At 46.1% G+C, this 25881-nt stretch overlaps 1 protein-coding gene across 2 annotated transcripts in view; it reads right to left on the bottom strand.

Moving 5' to 3' along the window:
• LOC125457548 (rab11 family-interacting protein 1-like) overlaps positions 1-25881 on the bottom strand; it is a 104626-nt gene that overhangs the window by 36556 nt on the left and 42189 nt on the right. The window contains exons 2-3 of one of the 2 annotated variants that reach the window (XM_048541918.2): positions 15064-15536; positions 11545-12172 (exon numbers count right to left, since the gene is read on the bottom strand). In XM_048541918.2, coding sequence (XP_048397875.2) covers positions 11545-12172; positions 15064-15536 — 1101 coding nt within the window. The remainder of the gene's footprint in view (positions 1-11544; positions 12173-15063; positions 15537-25881) is intronic. The other variant, XM_059650620.1, reaches the window with a different exon arrangement.

Raw genomic sequence — 25881 nt, 5'->3', positions numbered from 1 at the left:
TGAGCTAGATCCACCAGCAGTGTGCCCTGGTGTTATACAATGAAGATCTGTATTCATCTCATACAGTGACAGATCTGTACCTGCTAGTACTGTACCTGGGTTCTAGCGATTTACCCGCTCCCCCCGAGTACTGTACTCCAGTGCTGAGCAGTGACAGAAATGTACCCCTGTGTAACACTGTAACAGAAAGGGACTATGCAGTACTGCAATGTTTCATGAGGATGTGTGTTTACCAAAGTGTAGTAAAACAATAGATTAGTATCCTAGGATAATAAAAGGAACAAACCTGAACCCACCTGTACGATACATCATAGTTATATAAATGATATATAGATACCCACCAGTGCTACATTCCAGAGCTACGCCACAATAGATAATGTTGGTGACATGTTCCAGTCCACACAGGCTGCTGTAACAACGAACATTTTCACATGGGGATTGTTACTTGCAGGTAGTGATGGTAGAGGGCTCACTTTTCTTTCCAGTACATGAACAGGAATCTCTCCCGTTCTTACTGCCTTCCATTGGTGCACTTTGGCAATTTTACGGTTTCATACTCTCTGTTTAGCTATTTCATGAACACACTTTCCTTGAAACAGGAATCAAATGCAGAGCTTCTGGCTCAGAGAAGGGGCACACTACTACAAGGCTGTTTCACCACTGCTAAGTGGTCACAGAATGGATAATTCACAACCCACTATACTCTAATTACAGTCCTGTCCCTTTCTACTTGCTACCAAACTGTCCAGAGTCCAACAAAGTAGAAACAAGGGACACCGACTTACCACAGCCTGGAACCAAACAGTCAATGAGTTTGGTCCGGAGGGAGACAGTTCTCATTTCTGAGCCACAGCATTTTTTTGTTTTTTTAAGAAGAGTCATGGAAAAAAGTGAAAGTGAAATCTGAAGTATCAATGGAATATTAGCTTCTTGAGGCCTAGTCAACCACAAGCAGATACACAGCCCAATTCCACATGGACAACAGTTAACCTTTGTTCTTCTTGACAGAGACTTACTGCAAAAAATGGCCCAAGAACATCATGACTGGGAGGTTAGAATGCATCCAACTGTTACTTCTTTATGTCACATCTTTGCTCAAACCCAACAACCATAGCTGAAAAACGAGCAACGACAGGGGCTATGAGGTGCCTCCTGTGATAAATAAACACATTCTACATCTGTACACCAAGAGGCAGTCTATTGATGTGCACGGCCTCAATCCCATCTCTGTAGTCAGCCCCATTCCCAACAGTCCCCACAAACCTGGCAATGCTTCATAAGGCCATTTGTACCCCTTTGATGTCAACATTGGCAGTTAAGGCTCCAAATTCTCTCAGGCTCCCTTTTTAAACCTCTCCACCTTTATGACGTTTATTTGCTGTCCAAAGCAGTTGGCACCAGTGACCATTGTTGTTGGTTTGGGCAGCGTGGAAACAGGTAGTTTCTTACCCTGGACATGCAGTGCAGGAACAGGCTCCTTAGGCCACCCTCTCTTTTCAAGCATTTACGTTCCAAACTGACCTTCTCCCACTCCCCCTCCTTTCATTACTCCATCATAGGAGGGTCAAAGGAGGCTGTGCACCAAAACATTTGTGGGATCTGGGTGTCACTGGCTAGGACAGCATTTATTACCGATTCCTAAATGCCCTTAAAAAGATGCTGCTTGAATTGTTGCAATCTATTTATTAATCTCAAATTCCTCTACTGGATTCTCTTTTCTTCTGCCTTTTCTTTTGTATTTTCCTCATTCAATCTTCCATGACAGGTGAAACTATTTTTTGCAACTTCACTATTCCCTACTGTAGATAAATCAGAATTGTTTGCAGCTAAGTGCAGTTTAACCGAGGTTCAATACAAACATATCATTTCTCTGCTTTTTCAGTTCTATCCATGAGAAATGAATCCCAGTCCTTTGTTGGGTTTTTAATGTTCTTATTCCCTTGCATCATAAGTTGCCGAGATGTGGGTTTCTAGACTCCTGCTTGAAAGGCTAATACTGGGGCTTTGTGAAATCTGAAATAAAATTCTCAACAAGTTTGGCAGCTGGTGGGGCAAAGAAAAAATCCAAATCTGTGGCCTTTCAGCAAAACTGAGGAAATTTAAAAACGGTTTTAAGGTGATGGAAGGGGGTGTGGACAGGAAAATAAGGGAGGGTCTGCAATAACTTGGAGGGCAGTACAGATTAAATAGCTAAATATTTCATGGTTTAAAGCCAATAGAATTCATAACAAGATAAATAAAGCAACAAAAGATTTGTCAAGGGAGGGCTAAATGGGATAGCTGTCATCCAAATATAAAATAATTATAATAGAAGCAAAAGAAACATACAAGCTGGTTTTGTAAAAAGAAAAAGCAGAACAGAGCCAGAGTGTATTCAGTCATAGAATTTTACAGTACAGAAGGTGGCCATTCAACCCACTGTGTCTGTACCAGCTCCCAAAAGAATGACACAGCTGGTCCTACTATCTCAACAGGTCTCTAACTCCATCACTTCCAAAGATATATATCCAGCTTTCTTTTGAAGCCTCCTACGGAATTCACCTCCAGCCCTCTCCCTAGCAACACAATCCAAATCGTAACAACGCAGCTTCTCCTCAAATCAATCCCAGCTCACTTGCTGACAATCTTGAAATTATGACCCCTAATTACTGACACATCAACTAGTTGTAACATAATATCTTTTCTTACATTGTAAAAATTGTTCATAATTTTGAACACCTCATTTAGGTCACCTCTTAATTATCTCTGCTCCAAGGAGAATAAGCCCAATCTCTCTCATTTTACCTTTATCTAAAATCCCTCATTCTCGGCATCATTCTAGTAACTCTCCTTTGAATTTTCTTCAGAGCTTTAACACTTTTCCTGAAATAAGGTGCGCAGAATAGAACACAGTATTCCAAATATGGCTGACCTGATGACCTTATGGTTTAAAGTTACTGAATGAACGTTCGCCTTAACAAGCACCCGAAAGAAGTTAAAACAGTGCCTTGAAGCTTGTGGTGAGTTTCGTAGGAACCCGGACAGGAGGCGAAGAGGAGAAAGGTTGATAATTCATAGAATCCCTAGTGAGGAAACAGGCCCTTCGGCCCAACAAATTCGCACCTATCGTGGAGCCAAGGTGGAAAACTAAAACAACAGGAATTGGAAGGTTGGTGACAGAGGAATGGGGTGCGTGTAGGCTGTAACCTGGGGTTCATCCATTCCCACCTGCTTTCCTTGTTTTATTTTTGCTTCTGCTCTCTTCTTTCACTTTCTTTTCATTTTGGTCTTTTTTTCCCTCGTCTTCTTTTGTGGGCCAGGTGCGGCAGTGACAGTGAGGCTGTTCCCCCAGTGTCCGGGGCCCGCAGCAGTGACAGTGAGGTCGTTCTCCCGGTGTCCGGGGCCCGCAGCAGTGACAGTGAGGTCGTTCTCCCGGTGTCCGGGGCCTGCAGCAGCGACAGTGAGGCCGTTCTCCTGGTGTCCGGGGCCTGCAGCAGCGACAGTGAGGCCGTTCTCCTGGTGTCCGGGGCCCGCAGCAGCGACAGTGAGGCCATTCCCCCGGTGTCCGGGGCCCACAGCAGTGACAGTGAGGTCGTTGTCCTGGTGTCCGGGGCCCGTAGCAGTGACAGTGAGGCCATTCCCCCGGTGTCCGGGGCCTGCAGCAGTGACAGTGAGAACGTTCTCCTGGTGTCTGGGGCCTGCAGCAGTGACAGTGAGGCCGTTCTCCTGGTGTCCAGGGCCTGCGGCAGTGACAGTGAGACCGTTCTCCCCATGTCCAGGGCCTGCAGCAATGACAGTGAGGATGTTCTCCCGGTGTCCCGGGCCCGTGGCAGTGACAGTGAGGACGTTCTCCCCATGTCCGGGGCCTGCAGCAATGACAGTGAGGATGTTCTCCCCGTGTCCAGGTCCTGTAGCAGTGGCAGTGAGGACGTTTCCCCGGTGTCCGGGGCCTGCGGCAGTGACACTCCTCCAGCCCTCAGGGTCAGTGCCACCAGCTGCAGCAAACTCTTCGAGATGGCAGCGCTGGCAAGGTGACGTCAGCAGCTGAAATGAGGACTTGTGGCCCAGCAGCGGCCTGGTTGGCAGGTGGAGCCGCAGGCTCTTGGTTACTGGGGGAGTGTGGGTTCAGCAGGTGTTGGCAATGTGGGCCCAATGACCAAGAGATGGCACCTGAAGTGGGCCAAGCCCTAGGTTGGTGGGTCCAGGCAGATAGGAGCAAGGCAGTGGCAGGGGGGTTCTCCCTTGAGGTGAGGAGCTGGCATGGACTTGAACAGAGAGACTGATAATCCGAACTTTTTGTTTCTTTGTTTTGTTAATTTATTCCTACGACCTATAATGCTGAGTTGTTCCTTTCTTTACTTTTCTAATTTTTCTTTCTGCTTCCTAAGAATTTTAGTATCTGTACCAGGCACCCATGCACCTAAGATAGCACTGTAATGTGGTGACTGTCAACTTTTCACTGTATGTGTGACAATAAAGTGGATTCATTCATTCTCTTGGAATGTTTGAAGATTTCATAGGACATACTGCACAGATATGGGACTGAAGGCCAGTGGACCTAACCAACTCATGGAGTTTGTCATCCTTTTTTGTCTTAAACCTAATGTTCCTTACTCCCCCAGCTGCCTGTCATCAATCTTTCCCTCAAACGTATCTATACTGTTCACCTCAACTACTCCCTGTGTTTGTGAGTTCCACATTCTTAAAACTCTTTAGATGTGCCAGGTATGGGGATATTTGTGGACCCTATTCCTCTAGTGAGTTGTTTAATTGTTCACCGCCATTTAAGACTGGGTGTGGCAGGTCTGCAGAGCTTAGAGCTGATCTGTTGGCTGCGGGATCATTTAGGTCCATCTATCACTTGCTGCTTTTGCTGTTGGGCCTGTGTTATAGTTTTACCAGGTTGCCACCTCATTTTTTTTTTGAAGAAAGCCTGCACGAAGCTGCTCCTGGCATGCCCTCCTGCACTTTCCTTTGAAACAGCGTTGATCCCCTGGGTCTGATGGTACTGGTTGAGTTGATGATCCATCGAGCCATGAGGTTACAGGTTGTGCTGGTGTACAACGCTGCTGCTGATTAACGCGCTAGAAGGACTGTGTGCTGACACCTTTCTTGACTACATTGGTGGGATGCAGGCATCGCTGGCTCGGCACAATTTATTGCTTATCCCTAATTGCCCGGAAGGCAGTTAAGAATCAATTTATGTGTCGAGCAGACCAGGTAAGGATGGCAGTTTCCTTCTCTCAAGGACATGAGTGAAACAAACGGTTTCTTTCCAACAATTCACACCAGTTTCATGGTCGTCATTAGATTCTTAATTCCTGATTTTTAATGGAATCCAAATTCCACCATCTGCCATGGTGTGATTTGAGCCTGGGTTCCCAGAACATTAGCTGAGTTTCTGGGTTAATCGTCCGGCATTATTATCACTAGGCCGTTGCCTCCTCAAAACCACTTCCATGGAGAAGAACAAGGGAACCGATAAATGGGAACATCACTGTCTGCTAGTCCCACTCCAAGACACACATCATCCTGGCTTGGAAACGTATCGCTGCTCCAAGGGTCAAAATGCTCGAATTCTCTCCATAATAGCATTGAGAGAAAACTGACGGCACATGGTGTGTAGCAGTTCAAGGAGGTTACCACTACCTTCGAGGATAAAAGAGATGGGCAATAAATGCTGGCCAGCCAGCAACACCTACACCCTACGAGTGACAGCACATACACGGGAACACCACTACATTGTTACTGGGTCAAAATCCTGGAACGTTTATGGAAAGACATGCTTGCATTAGATGCGCCACAGCAAAGGGTCACTCGTTTGATCATTGGGTTGGGCTTTGTCCTATGATGAGTGGTTGAATAAACTGGGTCGTATTCTCAGGAGTTTAGAAGAATGCAAGATGCTCGTTCATCATGCAAACCAGCCTTCCTTCCAGTGATTCCATCTATACTATCTGCAACCAACATAATCAAAGACCCCTCTCACCCTGGTTACACTCTTCCACCTTTTTTCACTGAGCAGAAGATATGAAAGTCTGAGTACATGTATGGACAGATTGAGACTTTATAAAGCTCTAGTTAGGCCCCATTTACAATACCGTGTCCAATTTTGGGCCCCACACCTCAGGAAGGACATACTGGCCCTGGAGTGTGTCCAGCGGAGATTCACATGGATGATCCCTGGAATGGTAGGTTTAACGTACGATGAAGGGCGAAGGATCCTGGGATTGTATCCATTAGAGTTTAGAAGGTTGAGGGGAGATCTAATAGAAACTTACAAGATAATGTATGGCTTAGAAGGGGTGGACGCTGGGAAGTTGTTTCTATTAGGCGGGGAGACTAGGACCCATGGGCACAGCCTTAGAATTAGAGGGGGTAAATTTAAAACTGAAATGAGGAGACATTTCTTCTGCCAGAGAGTGGCGAGCCTGTGGAATTCATTGCCACAGAATGCAGCGGAGGCCAGGACATTAAATGCCTTCAAGGCAGAGATTGATAAATTCTTGATCTCACAAGGAATCAAGGGCTATGGGGAGAGTGCAGGGAAGTGGAGTTGAAATCCCCATCAGCCATGGTTTAAATGGCACAGTGGGCTCGATGGGCCGATTGGCCTTACTTCCACTCCTATGTCTTATGGTCTTATAGATTCAAGAACAGCTTCTTCCCTGCTCCTATCAGATTTTTGAAAGGACCTCTCAAATGTCAATGTTGGTCTCTCTCCGCACCTTCTCTGTGGATAGAATGCTGTATTCTGCACTCTGATGCACCTTGTATAGAACAAACTGCTTGTACAGCACACAACACACCTTTCACATCAGGGAGGCAATGGCCTAGTGGTATTGTTGCCAGACTGTTAATCCAGAGACCCAGGCAGTGTTCTGGGGGCCCAGGTTTGAATCCTGCCATGAAAGATGGTGTAATTTAAATTCAATAAAATATCTGGAATGAAGAGTCTAATGATGATGACGACGAAGCCATCACTGATTGTCAAGAAAATCTCATCTGGTCCACTAATATCCTTTAAGGAAGGAAACTGCCATCCTTACCTCATCCGGACTACGTGATTCCAGACCCACAGCAATGGGGTTGCCTGTTAGCTGCCCCTCTGGGTAATTAGAGATGGGCAATAAATGCTAGTCCAGTCAGCAATGCCCTCATCCCACAAATGAATTAAGAAACAACAAAAAGCCAGTCAAAATGATCTCATTGAAACATAGTTGACTGAGGAGTTTGAAGGGTAGATGTGGAGAGATCATGTCTACTGGTCAGGAATCTAAAACACAGGGACACAGACGCAGGACAGGGGACTGATCATTAATTACCGAGGTGAGGCAATATTTCTTTACTTACAAGGTTGAATGTCAGTGGAATTTCTCACCTTAGAGGACTGTAGATATTCATCACTAAATATACTTGCAGCACGATAGTTACATTCTTGGTGTTTCAGGGATTTGAGGGACAGCTGGAGGAAGTGCAAAGGAGGTTTACCAGACTGAATCCTGGGATGGCAGTACTGACATATGAAGAGAGACTAGATTGTTTAGAACTACATATTGCAGGATTTCACAGAAACCTATAAAATGCTAAAAAACAGACATGGCAAACACAGGGACGGTGTTCTCAATGACTGGTGAGTGCAGAATTAGCGAACACAGTCTTAAGGAAACTGCTCAAGCCATTTAGGACAGAGAGGAGGAGGAATATGTTCATGCAGAGTGTAGTGAACAATGATCAGTGGTTAGCACTGCTGCTTCACAGTGCCAGGGACCCAGGTTCGATTCCAACCTCGGGCGACTGTCTGTGTGAAGTTGCACATTCTTCCCGTGTCTGCGTGGGTTTCCTCCAGGTGCTCCAGTTTCCTCCCACAGTCCAAAGTGTGCAGGCTAGGTGGATCGGCCATGCTAAATTACCCACAGTGCCCAGAGATGAGTAGGTTAGATGGGTTAGACATCTGAAATACAGGGGTAGGGGAATAGGTCTGGGTGGGATGCTCTTCAGAGGGGTGTTGTTGACTTGTTGAGCTGAATGGTTTGTTTCCATACTGTAGGGATTCTATGATTCCACAAATAGGAAGCTGGCTGTGGTTATTGGAGGTCAGTCATCTCAGTTTGAGGATGTGACAGCAAGGGTTCCTCAGGCTAGTGTCCTAGGCCTAACCACCTTCAGCTGCTTTATCAATGACCTTCACTCCATTCTAAGGTCTGAGGTCAGATGTTTGCTGATGATTGTGTAATGTCAAGAACCGTTCGCAACTCCTCAGACACTGAAGCAGCTGGTATCCAAATGCAGCAAGACTTGAATAATATCCAGGATTGAGCTGACAAGTGGCAAATAACATTCACACCACACAAACACCAGGCAATGCAGACCTTCAATAAGAGACAGACAATCTAACCACTGCCACTTGGTATTCAACGGTGTTAGCATCACTGACACATCCCCGCCACCGCCACTATCAAGATTCAACAAGTTAACGTTGACCAGAAACTCATAAGACTCACCACATAAACACAGTGGCTGCAAGGGCAGGTCAGAGACAAGGAATACTGCGGTGTGTAACTCACCTCCTGGCTCCCCAAAGCCTGTCCACCATCTACAAGGCACAAGTCAGGAGTGTGATGGGATACTCCCCACTTGCCTGGATGGGGACAGCCCCAACAACACTCAAGCAGCTCAACACCATCCAGGACAAAGCAGCCGCTTGATTGGCACCACATCCACAAGCATCCACTCCCTCCACCACCGACACTCAGTAGCAGCAGTGTGTACTATCTACAAGATGCACTGCAGATATTCACCAAAGATTCTCAGACAGCACCTTCCAAACCCATGATCACTTCCATCTAGAAGGACAAGGGCAGCAGATACATGGGAACACCACCCCCTGCAAGTTCCCCTCCGAGCCACTCACTGTCCCGATTTGGAAATGTATTGCCGTTCCTTCTGGGTTGAAGTCCTGAAACTCCTTCCATAATGACATGGTGGGTCAACCAACAGCAGATAGACTGCAGCGGGTCAAGAAGGTAAGGGAGGGTCACCGGACCTGAAACGTTATCTGATTTTTCTTCACAGATATTGCTGAGTCTTCCAGCAACTTCTGTTTTTGTTCCTGATAGACAGAATCTGCAGCTCTTTCGATTTTTCTCTCAGGAAGGGCGGGCTGTCCCCTTGTCAGGTCGACATGTACCTCCTGACCTTCAGCAACCACCTCCCAGAAATTAGGGATTGTCAATAAATGCTGGTCTCGCCAATGACACCCACATCCCATGAATGAGTGTAAAAAGCCCAATTCTTCTCCTTTTCTACCTCAGCACTGTACTTTCTCAGTCCAAAGAGTAATTAAAGCCCCCTAATAAGACCATAAGACATAGGAGTAGAAGTAAGGCCGTTTGGCCCATTGAGTCCACTCCGCCATTTAACCATGGCTGATGGGCATTTCAACTCCACTTGCCCGCACTCTCCCTGTAGCCCTAATTCCTTGCAAAATCAAGAAGTTATCAATCTCTGTTTTAAAGACATTTAACGTCCTAATGTTACTGATCTAGTTTCATTAGTGATCTTTGAAGTGGACCAACAAATTGTGCTCATATCTATCTCACTTCTGGGGACTCAGTAACAACTCCCAGTAATGTAACATCTTCCCCCGCAATTCCTCAACTCAAGTCAATTTAGACCTGCAATCATTGAAACTGACCCATGTCTAATGTTTGCAAAATTACACATACTAAATTTCATAGGCTTCTTCAGGTGCTCCGGTTTCCTCCCACAGTCCAAAGATGTGCAGGTTAGGTGGGTTGGCCATAGGAGACACAGGGCTTTAGGGACAGAATAGGAGGGTGGGTGTGGATGGGATGTTTTCCAGAGGGTCGGTGTGGACTTGATGGGCCGAATGGTCTTTAACTGAACTGAGAGGATTCAGTGATTCTGTGAGTGCAATATGAAAAGCTTTAATACCTTGTCTTCTTTACTAATATTTAATGCCTGTATTACCAAGCAACTACTTATTTGGTTTTCAGGTCATTTCTCTGTATCAGCATACATTGTCCACATCTTCTTTATATATATTTTCAATATATCATTGAAGCTCAGGAACATACTCAAAGTGGATCAGAGATGTGCCACCAGACTGGCATATCAGGTACTGAAGTCCATAGATGTGGGGACAGTGGCCATACATCCACCCTCCCATTCTGTCCCTGTGTGGCCACTGTCCATGGAATGTGCCCTGAGACGTTGCTGTCCAGTGTCCAACATGGAAGCCCTTTAGAGTAAGGAGTGAACTGAAATTTCCAGGCACCCAATCTGACTTCCACGTTGAGAATTCTTGGTAAGATGTTTTTAAAAAAGCAAAGTTTTCTCAAAAACAAAAAGCCAAACACCATGGATGCTGGATATCTGCAATGAGAACAAAGTGCTGGAGAAACTCAGCAGTTGTGGCAGCGTCTGAAGGGAGTGAAAATATTTAAGTCTGTTCCTCCACAGACTCTGACAGATCTGATGTTTCTCCAGCACTTTCTCAGCACTGTACTGGAGTGGTAGCCATGATTTAGTGCTCAAGCATATAGAGTGGGACTCAAAGCCACAAAATTCTGACTCAGGTGCAAGAGACCTCCCCACTGAGCCACTCAGAAATAGAAATAGGTTTCAGAGCTAAATATTTCGTTGAGATGAAGTATCTGCTCAAGACTAATCAATGACAACGAGCACACTGGAATTAACTGGCTCAAATCTGCATGTAACACTTTGTCAGAACTATTGTTACCGAGATATGTTCTTCACCAGTTCCTGTTAAAAGACAAAAACTAGGAGAAAGCAATTTGGTGCATCAGGTCTACACCACCAATCAATAAGATGGTGATTGGATGGTGGCCTTGGCCCTCAATTTCCTGCCTGACCTCCATAATCCTTAACTCATTGTTGACCTTTTAAATACAGCCTCAAGTATATTCAGCCTCTACTGCTCTCTGGTAAAGAGAATCCCAAACACTCAGAAAACATATTCTTCCTCATCTTGGTGTTAAATGGATGACAATTTATTTTGAAACCGTGACCCCCTAGTCCTAGGTTTTCTCACAAGGTGAGGCATCCTCAGCCCTGTTGAGCCCCCTCAGATTCTTGTGCGTTTATGAAGATCACTCCTCATCCTTATAGCCAACTCTAGCCTCAAGCTGCTCAAGATTTCACCATAGGGAAACACCTTCATCCCCAGAATCAGCTGAGTGAACCTTCTCTGAACTGCTTCCAATGCAGCGTATCCCCCCTGACGAGGAGACCAAAACTGCGCAAGCATTAGCCTTTGTTGCATTTTTTTAAGGAAAGGATCACAAAAGTGTAGGCTGGAATGAAAGAGATGACACTGCGCAGAAGGTGCAGATAAGTCCTAAGGGCAATTTTAATTATAGAAGGCTGATGAATATTGGAAATTGATTCAAAGTCCCATGATACAGATGGCTTTCTCAGTCTGAATAGAGTGAAGATCAGCCCCACAACTGGATAGCCATTTATGAGCTAAAGTACCTCTAACCCTGCCCATTTATCCAGAATTTTAATAAACTCACTGACCTTGGTTTGTGACTCGCATCCTTCACGAACCAGCCACTGCTTTTACTCTTTTCAGCCAAAGAGCTACATTTCCTCACTGGCGACGGAGTCCGGGATCTTTTGCCTTCGGAATGTTTGCTCTCATTCCCGAAGGGGAAAATACTGGCCTTCTTAGTCTCATCTGTGATGTTCCTTGCGGGCTCAACTGTGGAGATAATGGGAGCAGCAGCATGCATGGGCTTGGGACTGCGTGCGCTCCTGACTTCCATGTTCTTCTGAGCATCTCCAGCTAGGACTGGGTCACCCTCCTCATCAGCCACTCTGATGACTGGAGGGATCAGCTTTGCTGGGCTGCTGGACGTGCCCTCAGGCTCATTCAGGGAAGTCGGCCAAGGAGATGGCTCTCTCTTGTTTTCAATGTCCTGGGAGGAACAGGAGAGGGACGTCAATTCTGGGGATAAACCAAAGGGTGATTTGGAGGTAGGCTCCTCATTGTAGACGTGGCTCCCGTTGATGCAGAGCGATGACCTGGACAATGGGCTTGTCTTTGGTGCCAGGCCTTTGATGTGGGGTGCGGTGACCTGGCCAACCTCGTCACTAAGTGCCCGCTTGTGCATCATTTTCTTAGGTAAGGACAGACTGTCGTCTACTGACCGAGAAAGAGGAACAGAAATGCAACAACTCAGTTTGTGTTCAGAAAGTAATCCGCGAGCTCACGTTTTATTTCAGGCAGGCAAAACACACCGAATCTCACCACAGACCCCCCAACACTACACTGCCCTCAACTATTGAACTCTCTCCACTCCTTCACCCAAAGGCACTGACCTAATAAACTGTCCTGGCAGCAAGAGCTCTGGCTTTTTTTCCAAGATTTTGGCTGACGTGAGAACGAGGGGAGGTCTAACTGAGATATACAAGATGCAAAAGGGGACTGACAAAGTAGGCTCAGAGAGGACGTTTTCTCTTCAGGGCCATCTAGGACAAGAAGTCAGAGTTTTAGCCTAAGGGGTAGGGCGGATTTGAAACAAGAATTATGAGGAACTACTTCTCTCAAAGGTTGTGTTAAATCTTTGGAATTCACTACCCCTCAGTGCAGTCGATGTCAGGACGAAAGGTAACATTACCACAATTTTACCAGAGCAAAGCGCTGCCCACTCATGAGACACAGAGGCAGATGACTGGTGGGGGTCTAATCTGAGCTCACCATGCCTCAGTCTTGTTGTTATGTCAGCAAAGCACAGAGTGCACAAATAAGGAATGATAGCAAAAGCTAGAATGCAACTGAACTGAAAAGTTTGAGTTATAAGGAGAGACTGGATAGGCTGGGACATTTTTCCCTTGGAGCGTATGAGACCGGGAGGGTCGGGGCGTGGGGGGTTGGTTTGTTACCTTCTAGAGTACTATAAAATCATGAGCAGCATAGATAAAGCAGATAGCCAACAGCATTTCCCCACGATCGGGGAGTCTATAACTGGAGGACACATGTTCAAGATGAGAGGGGAGAGATACTAAAGGGTCCAGAGGGACAATTTTTTCATACAGAGGATGGTGAGTGTCTGGAACAGGCTGCCAGAAGTGAGTATGATTTTGCTATTTAAGAAACATTTGGACAGGTACATGGATGTGATGGGTATGGAGGGATAGGGACCAAATGCAGGCAAATAGGGCTAGTTTAATTGTGAAAGCGAGGCAGCATGGATAAGTTGGGCTGAAGGGCCCAGATACAAGCTGTAGGTCTCTCTGACTCTATGGCTCAGGCTGGAGCAGTGAATTGGAGCAGCGTTTCCAAGCACCTATCACTTTGAACCTAACCACTTTCCATTCTCCATTCCAGGAACTACTGTGGAGAGTGGGAAGAGCTTATATCACTGTAGCACCTTTCACAACCTCAGACTGTTCCAAAGTGCTTTACAGCAAATTAAGGACTTTTGAAGTGTAGTCACTGTTGTAATGTAAGAAACAAAGCAGTTAACTGTGCACAGCAAGATCCCACACAATAAGTGATTAAATCATCTACTTGTCAGGATACTAGGCATAATTCCTCAGCTCTTCAACTTGCTGCTTTTCTTCCCACACCGTGGGGCTGCAATTATTTTTCACATGCAGTATTCATCCAACTGTCTTATTGAATGTGCTTCTACTATTCTCCAAATGAAGCTTGATGCTAATCCCATGAACTTTCTGGCAGGTGTTGCTTGGCAGCAAGAGGTCTGGTGTGCCATGCTTCTCATAAACCAACACAAGACAGTTGTCAGACCCCAGCTAGTACACTGTGTACAGTTATAGGCCGCTTATCTCAGGAAAGGTATACTGGCATTGGAAGCACTAGGCTGGAAGCAGGAATGGAGGAACTATCTATGATGAGGGGTTGAGTAGGTAGGACTGTACTCACTGCAATATAGGAGGGGGAAATGTGACGACTGAAACATAAGCGATTCTTAGGGGGCTTCACAATGTAGACATGGAAAGGTTGTTCCCCTTTGTGGGCGAGTTTAGGACTAGAGGGGATCATCTCAGAACAAGGGGGTCATATTAAGTCAGAGATCAGAAGGAATTTCTTCTCTTTGAGGGGAGTCAATCTGTGGAATTCTTTACCACACAGGGCGATTGAGGATGGGTCATTCAGTATATTCATGACTGAAAGACGCAGATCTTTAATAAATCAGGGGAAATCAAGGATTACAGGGAAATACAGGACAGTGGAGCAAAGGATCATCAGACCCATCATATGGAGAAGACTTGATGAGCTCAACAGCCTCTTTCCGCTCCAATGTCTTCGCACCCGACAAGAGGGGGTGGTGACACGATAGGGGGCAGTGAAAGAGTTGATGGGGGAGACGCAGAGTAGCAGTTCAGGCAAGAGTTGAGCTGAATCCAGATGGACAAGGAATAGAAGTCTATCATTAGGGGGTAGGATAATTAGTTGGACAGGAAGCTTGAACGGAGATTTTCTCTATCTAACCCCGTGCTGTCCCTGTCCTAGGAGAGGGGACAGTGCGTAGGGAGATTTACTCTGCATCTAACTCCATGCTGGACCCATTCTCAGGTTGTTTGATGCAGACAGTGTCAACAGAACTTTAATTTCAGTTTCAAAGGGGGACATTTACTTTTCATTAAAACAGTATCTAACTCTGTATCTAACTCCATGCACTCTCTGTGCTGCAAGAGTGTTGTGGGGAACAGTGTTGTGGAAGCTTCACTCTGTATCTAATCCCAGGGTGTAGCTGGACTGGAAGGGTTTGATCAGGTAAGTGTCGAGTTAGCTTGACTTTCAGTTTAAAGAATAGACGCAACTTCACAAGATCTGGCCTCATGCTGTTCCTGTCCTGGGAGTGTTTGGTGGGGATGTGTTGAGGTAGTTTTACTTTCTGTTTGAGAGAGTAGAGGATGCTTTACTCTGTATTGAACCCCATACTGTACCTCCTGGGGACGTGTTATTCACTGACACCACTACATCTATTGGAAAGAGATTGGTATGCCAGTTCTGAAAAAGCCTCACTGTGATCGAGAGAAAAGCTGAGTGGAAGAGAGGTTCCTTACTTGTTTCATTATGCAGAGGATGGAACCCAGGCGGAGCTTCGGTGGGTTGAGGGGTTGTTACTGTAACAGCCCCACTGCTGCTGCTGACACTTTCCAGGGACTTCACACTTTGCTGGGAGCAGAGCGAGCTGTTGGACTTGGTCAGCGATGATCTATGCAGCTTGGGCTTTGAGAAGAAACCTTTCTTGGGTCTTTTCTGCGGCGTTTCCTTCTCATTGAGCTCCTCATCGCTGATGACCTGCCCCACACTGCTCGGCACAATGGCTGACACAGACTCGGCCAGCAGAGGGCTATTGTGCTTCTTCTTGCCTTTCACCCTGTCCTTCAGTTTCCCCAGAGCCGAGCGGGGCTTTTCCTTGGAGGACAGGTCAAACATGCTGGCTGTCATGTTGTTGCGCACAAACTGTATGATCACTTGAACCTCTCCTCGCTCCTTCTCCTTCTGCCCAGGCTTTGAAGTCAACTTGTACCACCTGAGCAGGAAGAAAATGAGGCAATGTTCAGGGCATGAAGAAGGGTCTAGGCCTGAAACGTCAGCCTTCCTGCTCCTCTGATGCTGCTTGGCCTGCTGTGTTCATCCAGCTCTACACCCTGTTATCTCAGATTCTCCAGCATCTGCAGTTCCTGAAACAATTTTAACCCCACTGCAAAGCCTCTTCTAAGGATGCCTACCTTGAAGAAGTTACCCTCCAGACAAACCTCAAGGGGATCTCTCCACTGCAACTCTCTGTCTCCTCTCCACCTATCTTCTCCTCTGTCCATCTTTGATCCACTTCCACCTCTCTCCCTATTTATTTCAGAACCCCCTTCCCCTCCCCCATTTCTGAACAAGGGTATAGGCCTGAAATGTCAGCCTTCCTGCTCCTCTAATGCTGCCTGGCCTGTGATAGGGTTAACCTGTCCCTAACCCTATCGCAGGTGCTCACCCAGCTCCACGCCTTGTTATCTAAATGTTCAGGGCAAACAGGAATAACGGTAATAGTAGGCAGGCAGGTGTGGCACACAGTGGCACTTACTCCTCGCCTACTTGATCTTGCCTGGTGTCAGCTATGACTTAATATAAACCAAAAGAACTGCGGCTGCTGTAAATCAGAAATAAAAACAGAAATTGCTGGAAAAGTTCAGTGGGTCTGCCAGCATCTGTGGAGAGAAATTAAAGTCAACATTTCAGGTCATCTCTCACCAGGTTTATTTCTCCCTCTCCAGGAACTCCAGCACACTCTCTAGGCTGACTCTCATGGTGAATTAAAAAGAAAAGGCAGCTCCTCAGATGAGGACCGGCAGAGTGAAGATGTCACCAAACTGGTATTTCAGAGCCCCTGGCTAATGTTCAGGGTACATGGGTTCAAATCCCAGCATAACAGATTGTAAAATCTGAATTCAATTAAGATTAAACTCACCTAACAATGAGCACAATTGTCTCAAAAACTCATCTGGTTCACTAATGCCCTTCAGTTAGTTTATATGTTTATTTAGAGATAGGAAGAACTGCGGTTGCTGGAGTCAGAGATAACACAGCGTGGAGGTGGAGGAACACAGCAGGCCAGGCAGCATCAGAGCAGGGAAGCTGACATTTCCGAAGAAGGGTCCCGATCCAAAACATCAACCTTCCTGCTCCTCTGACGCTGCCTGACCTGCTGTGTTCATCCAGCTCCACACTGTGTTATCGATATCTTTACTTGGTCTAGCCTACATGTGGCTCCAGATCTACAGCAATGTGGTTGTTGCTAAAGCATCTCTGAAATGACCAAGAAACCAAGTTGTTTCAAGGTGATGAAGGACAGATAATAAATGCTGACCTCACCAGCAGGGTCCCATGAGTGAAGGGGAGAGATAATGGGAACTGCAGATGCTGGAGAATCCGAGATAACAAAATGTGGAGCTGGATGAGCACAGCAGGCCGAGCAGCAAAGATGCTGCTCGGCCTGCTGTGTCCATCCAGCTCCACGCTTTGTTATCCCATGAGTGAATTTTGTTTTCTTTTGGGTGGTCCCCCGAGGAAAAAAAAATCAGATGTCGTGATTTGAAGGCTAGCAGAGAATTTGTCCCAATCAACATGTACACTCTCGCCATCATACTGCAGTTTCTGGGACCTTATACTATTCAAACTGACTGCTGTTCCATTTCCTACATAAAAGTATCTACTCAGTCACTGTCAATCAAGTGTACTTTCAATATTTCAGATTGTCGTGAGGCATAAAAGGCAACTTATAAATGCAGGTTTCTGGTTCTTTTACTTCACTGTTTCAATGGCATCAGCTTCACCCAAGTCTCCACAGACAACTCACTCAGTTCTGGTATCAAAATGTTGTGGGTGAAGGTAAGAAAGGAGGCGAAACCAAATGGGTTTGCAAAGTAGACTACAGAAGGAATGTTTGCTATTAAGTATTTACCTTGCTTGAGTTCAATTAATAACCTGACCTTGGAGCACACTGGTAATCAAAGTACATTCAAAAGGCAGCAGTAAGACTGGTCTGAAAGTTGCAAGTATAATTTGACTTAGAAGCGTAATATACAACCCTTTATTTTTTAAATTCTTATATGGGATGCGGGCATTGCTGAATGGCCAGCATTGGGTGCCGGTCATTGCCCTTGAGGACTAGGCTACTTCAGGAGGTGTTTAAGGCTCAGCAATATGGTTATGGAGTCATACGGAGACCTGGCCACATAAGGACAGGAGATTGGGACAACACATCCATCCTAGGACAAGCCAAACAGAGACACGCACGAGAATTCCTAGAAACATGGCATTCCAACCGGAACTCCATCAACAAACACACTGATTTGGAGCCAATCTGCCATCCTCTGAGAAAAAGAACAGGAAATGACATCACCAACCCAAGGAACCCTAAACAGATAAATAGAAAGCGGGGCATAACACCAGCGCTTCATCGGAGGCTAGAATGGTGACAAAACGTCTGAAAACTAACCTTCCAGCTCCGTGAGCAAACTCACATCCAGGAGATTTCCTTCTCTAACGCGTATTAGCATCCGAGTCAAAACTCAATCCTGTGCCTGAATTATCACCCCCCACTGGAAGTGATGGATAGAGGACAGGGAGTCGGCTTTTTTCTGGAAGGCAAGAAGTAACAAGTGGGGTTCCACAAGGTTTGCCTTGCGCCCCAGCTATTTACAATCTACATTAACAACTTCCATACAGGGACAGAAGGCTCTACGGCCGAATTTGCAGACGACACAAAAATAGGTAGGACAGTAAACTGCAATAAGGAAATAAGAACCTTAGAAATGTATAAGGATAGGTTAGGAGAGTGGGCCAAAATGGAGTTTGACATGGATAAGTGTGAGCTCATACATTTTGGTCAGAAAAATGGGATGGTGACCTACTGTCTAAATAGGGACAAACTTTGGGCTGCTCCAGTGCAAAGGGATCTGGGTGTCCTCGCTCAGGAGTCACAGAAAACTAGCACGCAGGTACAGTGGATAATGCAGAAAGCAGGTGGAATGTTGGCTTTTATAGCTACAGGAATAGAATATAAAGATAAGGAAGAATTTTTGCAATTATACAAGGCATTAGTGCAACTGCTCCTGGAGTATTGCGCACAGCTTTGGTCCCCATTTGAGAACAGATGTCGTGGCATCCGAGGCAGTTCACAGAAGGTTCACTAGATTGATTTCAGAGATGAGGTGTTTGTGGTATGAAGAGAGATCGAACAGCTTACGCCTATACGCTCTAGAATTTAGAAGAATGAGGGGTGATCAAATTGAGATGATCTCAAAATCAGGATGATAAACGGTTTGGATAAATTTGAAACCAAGCAGATGCTTCTTTTGGTGCAGCATTCTAGGGCGAGGGGTAATAGTCTTAGGATAAGGGGCAGCAAATGTAAAACACAGTTGAGGAGAAACTACTTCTCCCAAAGGGTTCTGAATGTGTGCAATCCGCTACTCCAAAGTGCAGTGGATGTTGGGGTAGTGAGTAAATTTAAGGAGGGCTTACTCACTCATCTCCATCCACATGGATAAAGAGAACCACCAATTCACTTGGGACAAGATCCTGGGACGGGCAAATCAAAGACAAGCACAGGCATACCTAGACGCCTGGTACTCCACTAAGAAAGCCATCAATAAACACACAGAACTAGATCCCTTTGTACACTCCATTGCGAAGGAAAGCCAGAGGGTAATCCAGCCCAACCGACACCAGAGTCTTAATACCAGGCAGGAAAACACAACAGCACTTCATCGGAGGCTGCCCTGATGATGTTACCCAGCAGGGTAATGAAATGTCTGCAGAACCAACCAAGCAGCTCGGCCAGCCAACCAACCACAACGTAAATTATAATTCGTCTTATACACAACTTGTGCGTTTTGCTATGAGTTTCAGAAAATCAAAAGCATCTCCTCGGAAAGTTCATAACCACTAGCGAAATCCTGCTGAGGAGTTGGAAACATTCTGAAAAATGTGTTGACACCTTCAAACTTCACTGTTAGATCTTGTGCTGCATTGTAGATGTGTCTTAATTGTGCTGATTAATCATAGAGTCTCCCTGCAAAGGTAAATTAACCATCATTGTGCCTGTGGTGTTATCTATTACATTTCTCTCTCCTCTGGAGAAAATGCCATAATGCATTACAAAATGTACAAGTTTCAGTTATAATTTGTACTGTGATTTACACTGACTTACAACAGTTGCAATTGGATAAAATTTTGAAAACTGAAAAGAACTCTGCACTCGCTTCTCCCTCGATTGACAGGTTGTCTGCTTTGCAACAGAAACAGGGTGTCATTCTGCTCTGGCACTTTTGGGCAAAGTAATTGAAAGTTTATTTTATTAAGACAGCTTCAATCGTTGTAAACATTTGGGTGGCCATCAACTTATCATTTTATTAGATCAGCCGATGATTCAAAAACACCTGGAGCTTTTACGAGGCCGTAATAAAAGAAAATGCACTTAATGCCAGGAACAAAGGAACAGGAGTAAGTCATTCAACTTCTCAAACCTACAGCACCCTTCTCCTCGTACCAATGTGAGTAAGCTCAGCTTTTCCACATTATACTCCATCAACCACTTTAGTCTGTCCCCTTGCTACTCTGGTGAGTCCATCTCACAATTTATACTTCTACCAAATGTTATGCCCTCGACAAACGTCTGGAAATTATATGACCCAAATCATTGATGCAGATCGTAACCAGCTGGGGCCCAAACACAGATTCCAGTGGTAACCCACTTGTCACATTTTTGCAAAACTGAGAATGCCCCATTCATTCCTACTCTCTTTTCTGCTTGTTAACCAATCCTCAATCCATGTGATTATGATACTCTTAATCCCATGTGCTGTCATTCTGTTTACGAACAGTCTGCGTGGGAATTAATCAAAAGCTTTGTGAAAATCTAAATGCACCCCATGTGACTTGATTCCCCCAGACCAATTCTGCTGGGAACATCCTGTTAAAAAAACTTGTATCTAGTTTGTCAGGCAATTTCCATTTCATTAATCCACATTGATTGTCCTGAGAATTATTTTGTAAACATCCAGTAATCACATTACTTATAATATAATTTATTATGTCTATTAAATCTAACAGGTTTGTAGTTCCCTGCCTTTTGTTTCCTTCTTTCCTTTCTTAAACTGCGGTGGGGCATTGTAAGCTTTCAAGCTATTGTTGAGAATAAACTGAATTTTGAAAGTTTTATTTTCCTTATTCAATTATACAGGGAGCATACTGGGTGAGTGGCTCCTCACGGAGGTCATGGGCAATCTGTGGGGGTTGGAGGAATGAGGTTCTGAGGACTGCATTGCTGCACTGGAGAACAGCAGCAAGACTACTATGCTGGCCTCCGTCTGCACCCTGCAGTTCTTGTGGACTCCTGTGTAACTTGCAAAGTCACTATGAGCCTGACCTCAAGAGAAAAGAGGGATATTCTGGGCCAAGTTACACATGACTCAGACACGCATTTCAGAAGGTGCACAAGTGGGCAGGTTTTCCTAAACTAACAGGGAAGACCCAGCTCAATATGATAAAGCAGAATGAGGTGGCCATTTGGCTCATTGTTCCTGTTCCAGCTGCTTGTTAATTCCATCCAATGAGCCATACCACCTTGTTCTTTCTGAACAGATCTGCTCTCTTCTTCCCTTTTGAGTATTTCTTCAGCTGTTTCTTGAATGTTCCTACTGAATCTGTTTCCAGCAGCCATCCCAGATCACAACACAACACTGCACAAGAAAATAATTTGTGTTTCCTCTGAATCATTTGCCAGAAACGATAACCAAAAGCAAAGTCATACGTATTTCACTCCTTTCACATAATTAATTTACAGCCAATTAAATACCCTTACAGTATTGCCACTGTTATAATTAGGAAACATGGCAGCCAATTTGTGCACAGGAAGATTCCACAAGCAGCAAAATACTGATCACCTAACGTACAGCCATGGAGATGTACAGCAGGGAAATAGACTCTTTGGTCCAACTCGTCAATGGCGACGAGAAATCCTAAAATAATCTACGATAACAAAGTGTGGAGCTGGATGAACGCAGCAGGCCAAGCAGCATCTGAGGAGCACAAAAGCTGGCGTTTCGGGCCTAGACCCTTCATCAGAAAAATTCCCTTTTTTCTGATGAAGGGTCTAGGCCCGAAACGTCAGCTTTTGTGCTCCTGAGATGCTGCTTGGCCTGCTGTGTTCATCCAGCTCCACACTGTGTTATCTCGGATTCTCCAGCATCTGCAGTTCCCATTATCTCTAAAATAATCTACTCCAGCATTTGGCCCATATCCCTCTAACCTCTTCCTATTCATGTACCTATCCGGATGCCTTTGAAATGTTGTAATTGTCCCAGCCTCCAGCACCAACTGTGTGTTCATCTCACATTACCATTCAACAGAAACTTGCTGTGTGAGATTGGCTGTCACTGCGTTTCCTGCCCAACAACTGTAACTAATTTCAAAAGTACCCCATTGGCTGTTAAAAGAACATTAGGCTGTCTGGAATTCATGGTCTTTATGGATGAGGGAGGCTTCAACCCAAACACAAAAAGACACCATTACACCATGGAGCTCAAACAGTTCATCCACTTCACCAACACCTTCCACCCCAACCTTCAGTTCACCTGGGCCATCTCCAGCACATCCCACACCTTCCTGGACCTCTCAGTCTCCATCTCAGGCAACCAGCTTGTAACTGATGTCCATTTCAAGCCCACCGACTCCCACAGCTACCTAGAATACACCTCCTCCCACCCACCCTCCTGCAAAAATTCCATCCCCTATTCCCAATTCCTCCGCCTCCGCCGCATCTGCTCCCACGATAAGACATTCCACTCCCGCACATCCCAGATGTCCAAGTTCTTCAAGGGCCGCAACCTTACCCCCACAGTGGTTGAGAACACCCTTGACCGCGTCTCCCGTATTTCCCGCAACACATCCCTCACACCCCGCCCCCGCCACAACCGCCCAAAGAGGATCCCCCTCGTTCTTACACACCACCCCACCAACCTCCGGATACAACGCATCATCCTCCGACACTTCTGCCATCTATAATCCGACCCCACCACCCAAGACATTTTTCCATCCCCACCCGTCTGCTTTCCGGAGAGACCACTCTCTCCGTGACTCCCTTGTTCGCTCCACACTGCCCTCCAACCCCACCACTCCCGGCACCTTCCCCTGCAACCGCAGGAAATGCTACACTTGCCCCCACACATCCTCCCTCACCCCTATCCCAGGCCCCAAGATGACATTCCACATTAAGCAGAGGTTCACCTGCACATCTGCCAATGTGGTATACTGCATCCACTGTACCCGGTGTGGCTTCCTCTACATTGGGGAAACCAAGCGGAGGCTTGGGGACCGTTTTGCAGAACACCTCCGCTCAGTTCGCAAGAAACAACTGCACCTCCTAGTCGCAAACCATTTCCACTCCCCCTCCCATTCTTTAGATGACATGTCCATCATGGGCCTCCTGCACTGCCACAATGATGCCACCCGAAGGTTGCAGGAGCAGCAACTCATATTCCGCCTGGGAACGCTGCAGCCTAATGGTGTCGATGTGGACTTCACCAGCTTCAAAATCTCCCCTCCCCCACCGCATCCCTAAACCAGCCCAGTTCGTCCCCTCCCCCCACTGCACCACACAACCAGCCCAGCTCTTCCCCACCACCCACTGCATCCCAAAACCAGTCCAACCTGTCTCTGCCTCCCTAACCTGTTCTTCCTCTCACCCATCCTTTCCTCCCATCCCAAGCCGCACCCCCATCTACCTACTAACCTCATCCCAACTCCTTGACCTGTCCGTCTTCCCTGGACTGACCTATCCCCTCCCTACCTCCCCACCTATACTCTCTCCACCTATCTTCTTTACTCTCCATCTTCGGTCCGCCTCCCCCTCTCCCCCTATTTATTCCAGAACCCTCGCCCCATCCACCTCTCTGATGAAGGGTCTAGGCCCCGAAACGTCAGCTTTTGTGCTCCTGAGATGCTGCTTGGCCTGCTGTGTTCATCCAGCCTCACATTTTATTATCTAAGACACCATTAATGCCTGAATGAAGCTGTCATGAAGTGATTGGGTTCCTTCACATTAATTCCGCTCCAATGTCTGGGAGGATACTCTCATCCCTTCTGGCTGAGGAACTGGCTTCAAGCAGCAGCCAGCTGAACGATCAGTGATTACTTTCCAACCTCCAAAGTCTCTCTTTGTTTTCTCCGTATCACATTAAGGGTCATTCCACCTCCACATTCATCTCCACAGGGTTCACGTGCTCCTAGATGCCGGTTACATCCTACTCCCAGTATCGTCACCTGGGCATCGCAACGCTACAAATCTATGCTAAGAGCCCAGCAGACGATGAGTTAAACCATAATAATACTTCTTCTCCCCCTCTGCTCCCTCACGCAATGCCAGTAATTGGTGCCAAGCTCATTAACTATGATCCAGTGACATCCACTTTCACCAGTGGCGTTTTGCCAGGAGTAAGTCAAAAGAAATATTCAGCCTTCCTCGGACTCCCCTGGTTATTGAAATCACCCAGCTCAGGCCTACTCAAGTGGTAGCAGTCACTTTTTCTTCCTCAAAAACAATTTCCTATCGGATTTGAGCCACAGTTATAGGAGTTCACGTTAGAACAAAGCTGGCTTGGCTGTTAGCAGCAACAGGGAAAGGTTTATGATTCAGAGGGTGAGAGTTATCATTCGCTGGGCCAGCATTTCTTCCCCATCCCCAGATAGGTGATGGCCGAGTGGTATTATTGCTGGACTGTTAATCCAGACACCCAGGTAATGCTCTGGAGACCCAAGTTCGATGGTGGAATTTGAATCTAATAAAACATCTGCAATTAAGAATCTAATGATAATGGTGAGCCCATTGTCAACTGTAAGGAAAAACTCACCTGGTTCGTGAATGCCCTCTAGTCTGGCCTTCACGTCACTCCAGCAACGTGGCTAATTCTGAACTGCCCTCTGGGCAATTAGGGACAGGCAATAAAATGTTGCCTAGCCAGCAATGCCCTCCATTAATGAACTAAGAAAAAACAAAGCTGCCTTGGAAGTAGTAGTGGACACCTGCCTTCTTGAACGATATTTTGAGTATCCGACAGTGCTGCTAGGAACAGCAATATATTTCCAAATCAGGGCTGTCAGTGGCTTGGAGGGAAACTTGAAGGAGCGATGCTCCCTTTTCTTGTACATGGTGGGGATTGGGCGTTCGGAAGGTGCTGTCTAAGGAACTTTGGTGAATTCCTGCAGTGAGTCTTGTAGATGGTACACACTGCTGCTGACGGTTGGTGGTGGGGGAAGCGAATAGGCTGCTGACGAAGCAGAGTTCTTTGTTAAAACATTCATTTAATTGCCCTCCTGACATATACCTCATTTACTCTTGGAGCAGTTTTGGTGAGTCACCTGCCACAGAAGCCCAGGCTTAATCTGTAATGACAACTTCACGGGTTCTTGGAGGGTTTGAACTCTGCTCATGTGGGACAGCCACGATGGGCCAAATGGCCTCCATCAGAACTACATGAATTAAGCAATATGACTCGGAAAGCCTGGCCAAAAAAGGGAAGAGGTAGAGATTAGAAATACCACAAATTATCTCAATTACTCAATCAGTACTATAGGAAACAGAGTCAGCAACTCGACATAAACAACACCATTTTTGTTCTTAACTCACTGCACCACATTATTTCACCAGTCTCAGGGTGGGGTGGAATGCAGAGGAAGCATTCTTCAGTAATAGTACTGAAGACCTTCCCTGTCCCTAGCCAAGCTGTTCCACCCTCACCCCTGGCATCTGCCCGACAATAGGGGCAATTGCCCAGCCACGTCCTGTATACAAAAAGCAGGACAAATCCAACCCAGTCAATGTCTGCCTGTCAGTCTACCGCTGCTCAAAAATAAAGTAGCCGAGTCTCATCAAACTGCTGCATTTGGCCGAGTGTGACATCAGGGGGCTCTAGCAAAACTGGAGTCAGTGCGGTTAAGGGGGCAAACTCTCTGCTGGTTGGATCAGCATTAGGCAAAGGAAGTGTCCGCAGGAGTTCCTCAGGGTAGTGTCCTAGGCCCAACCATCTTCAGCTGCTTCATCAATGACCTTCCCTCAGCAGGGATGCTCGCCAATGACTACACAAGGTTCAGCACAATTTGAAACTCCTCAAATACTGAAGGAGTCCAGGCCCATAAGCAGCAAGAGCCGGGCAGTGTCCAGATTTGGTCTGAAAAGTGGAAAGTAACATTCGCAGTGACATCCAAAACAAGAAACAATCCAACCACAGCCCGTTGACACTCAAAGGCATCTACAGCACTGTTGAATAGAGCTTTCTGCAGTCATCTCCATTTGAACTTTATCCAGCTCCTCTATTCCTGACAAA

Source organism: Stegostoma tigrinum, chromosome 1 (assembly GCF_030684315.1).
Source record: "Stegostoma tigrinum isolate sSteTig4 chromosome 1, sSteTig4.hap1, whole genome shotgun sequence".
NCBI lineage: Eukaryota > Metazoa > Chordata > Chondrichthyes > Orectolobiformes > Stegostomatidae > Stegostoma > Stegostoma tigrinum.
This window is presented reverse-complemented; position numbering and strand designations above follow the sequence as displayed.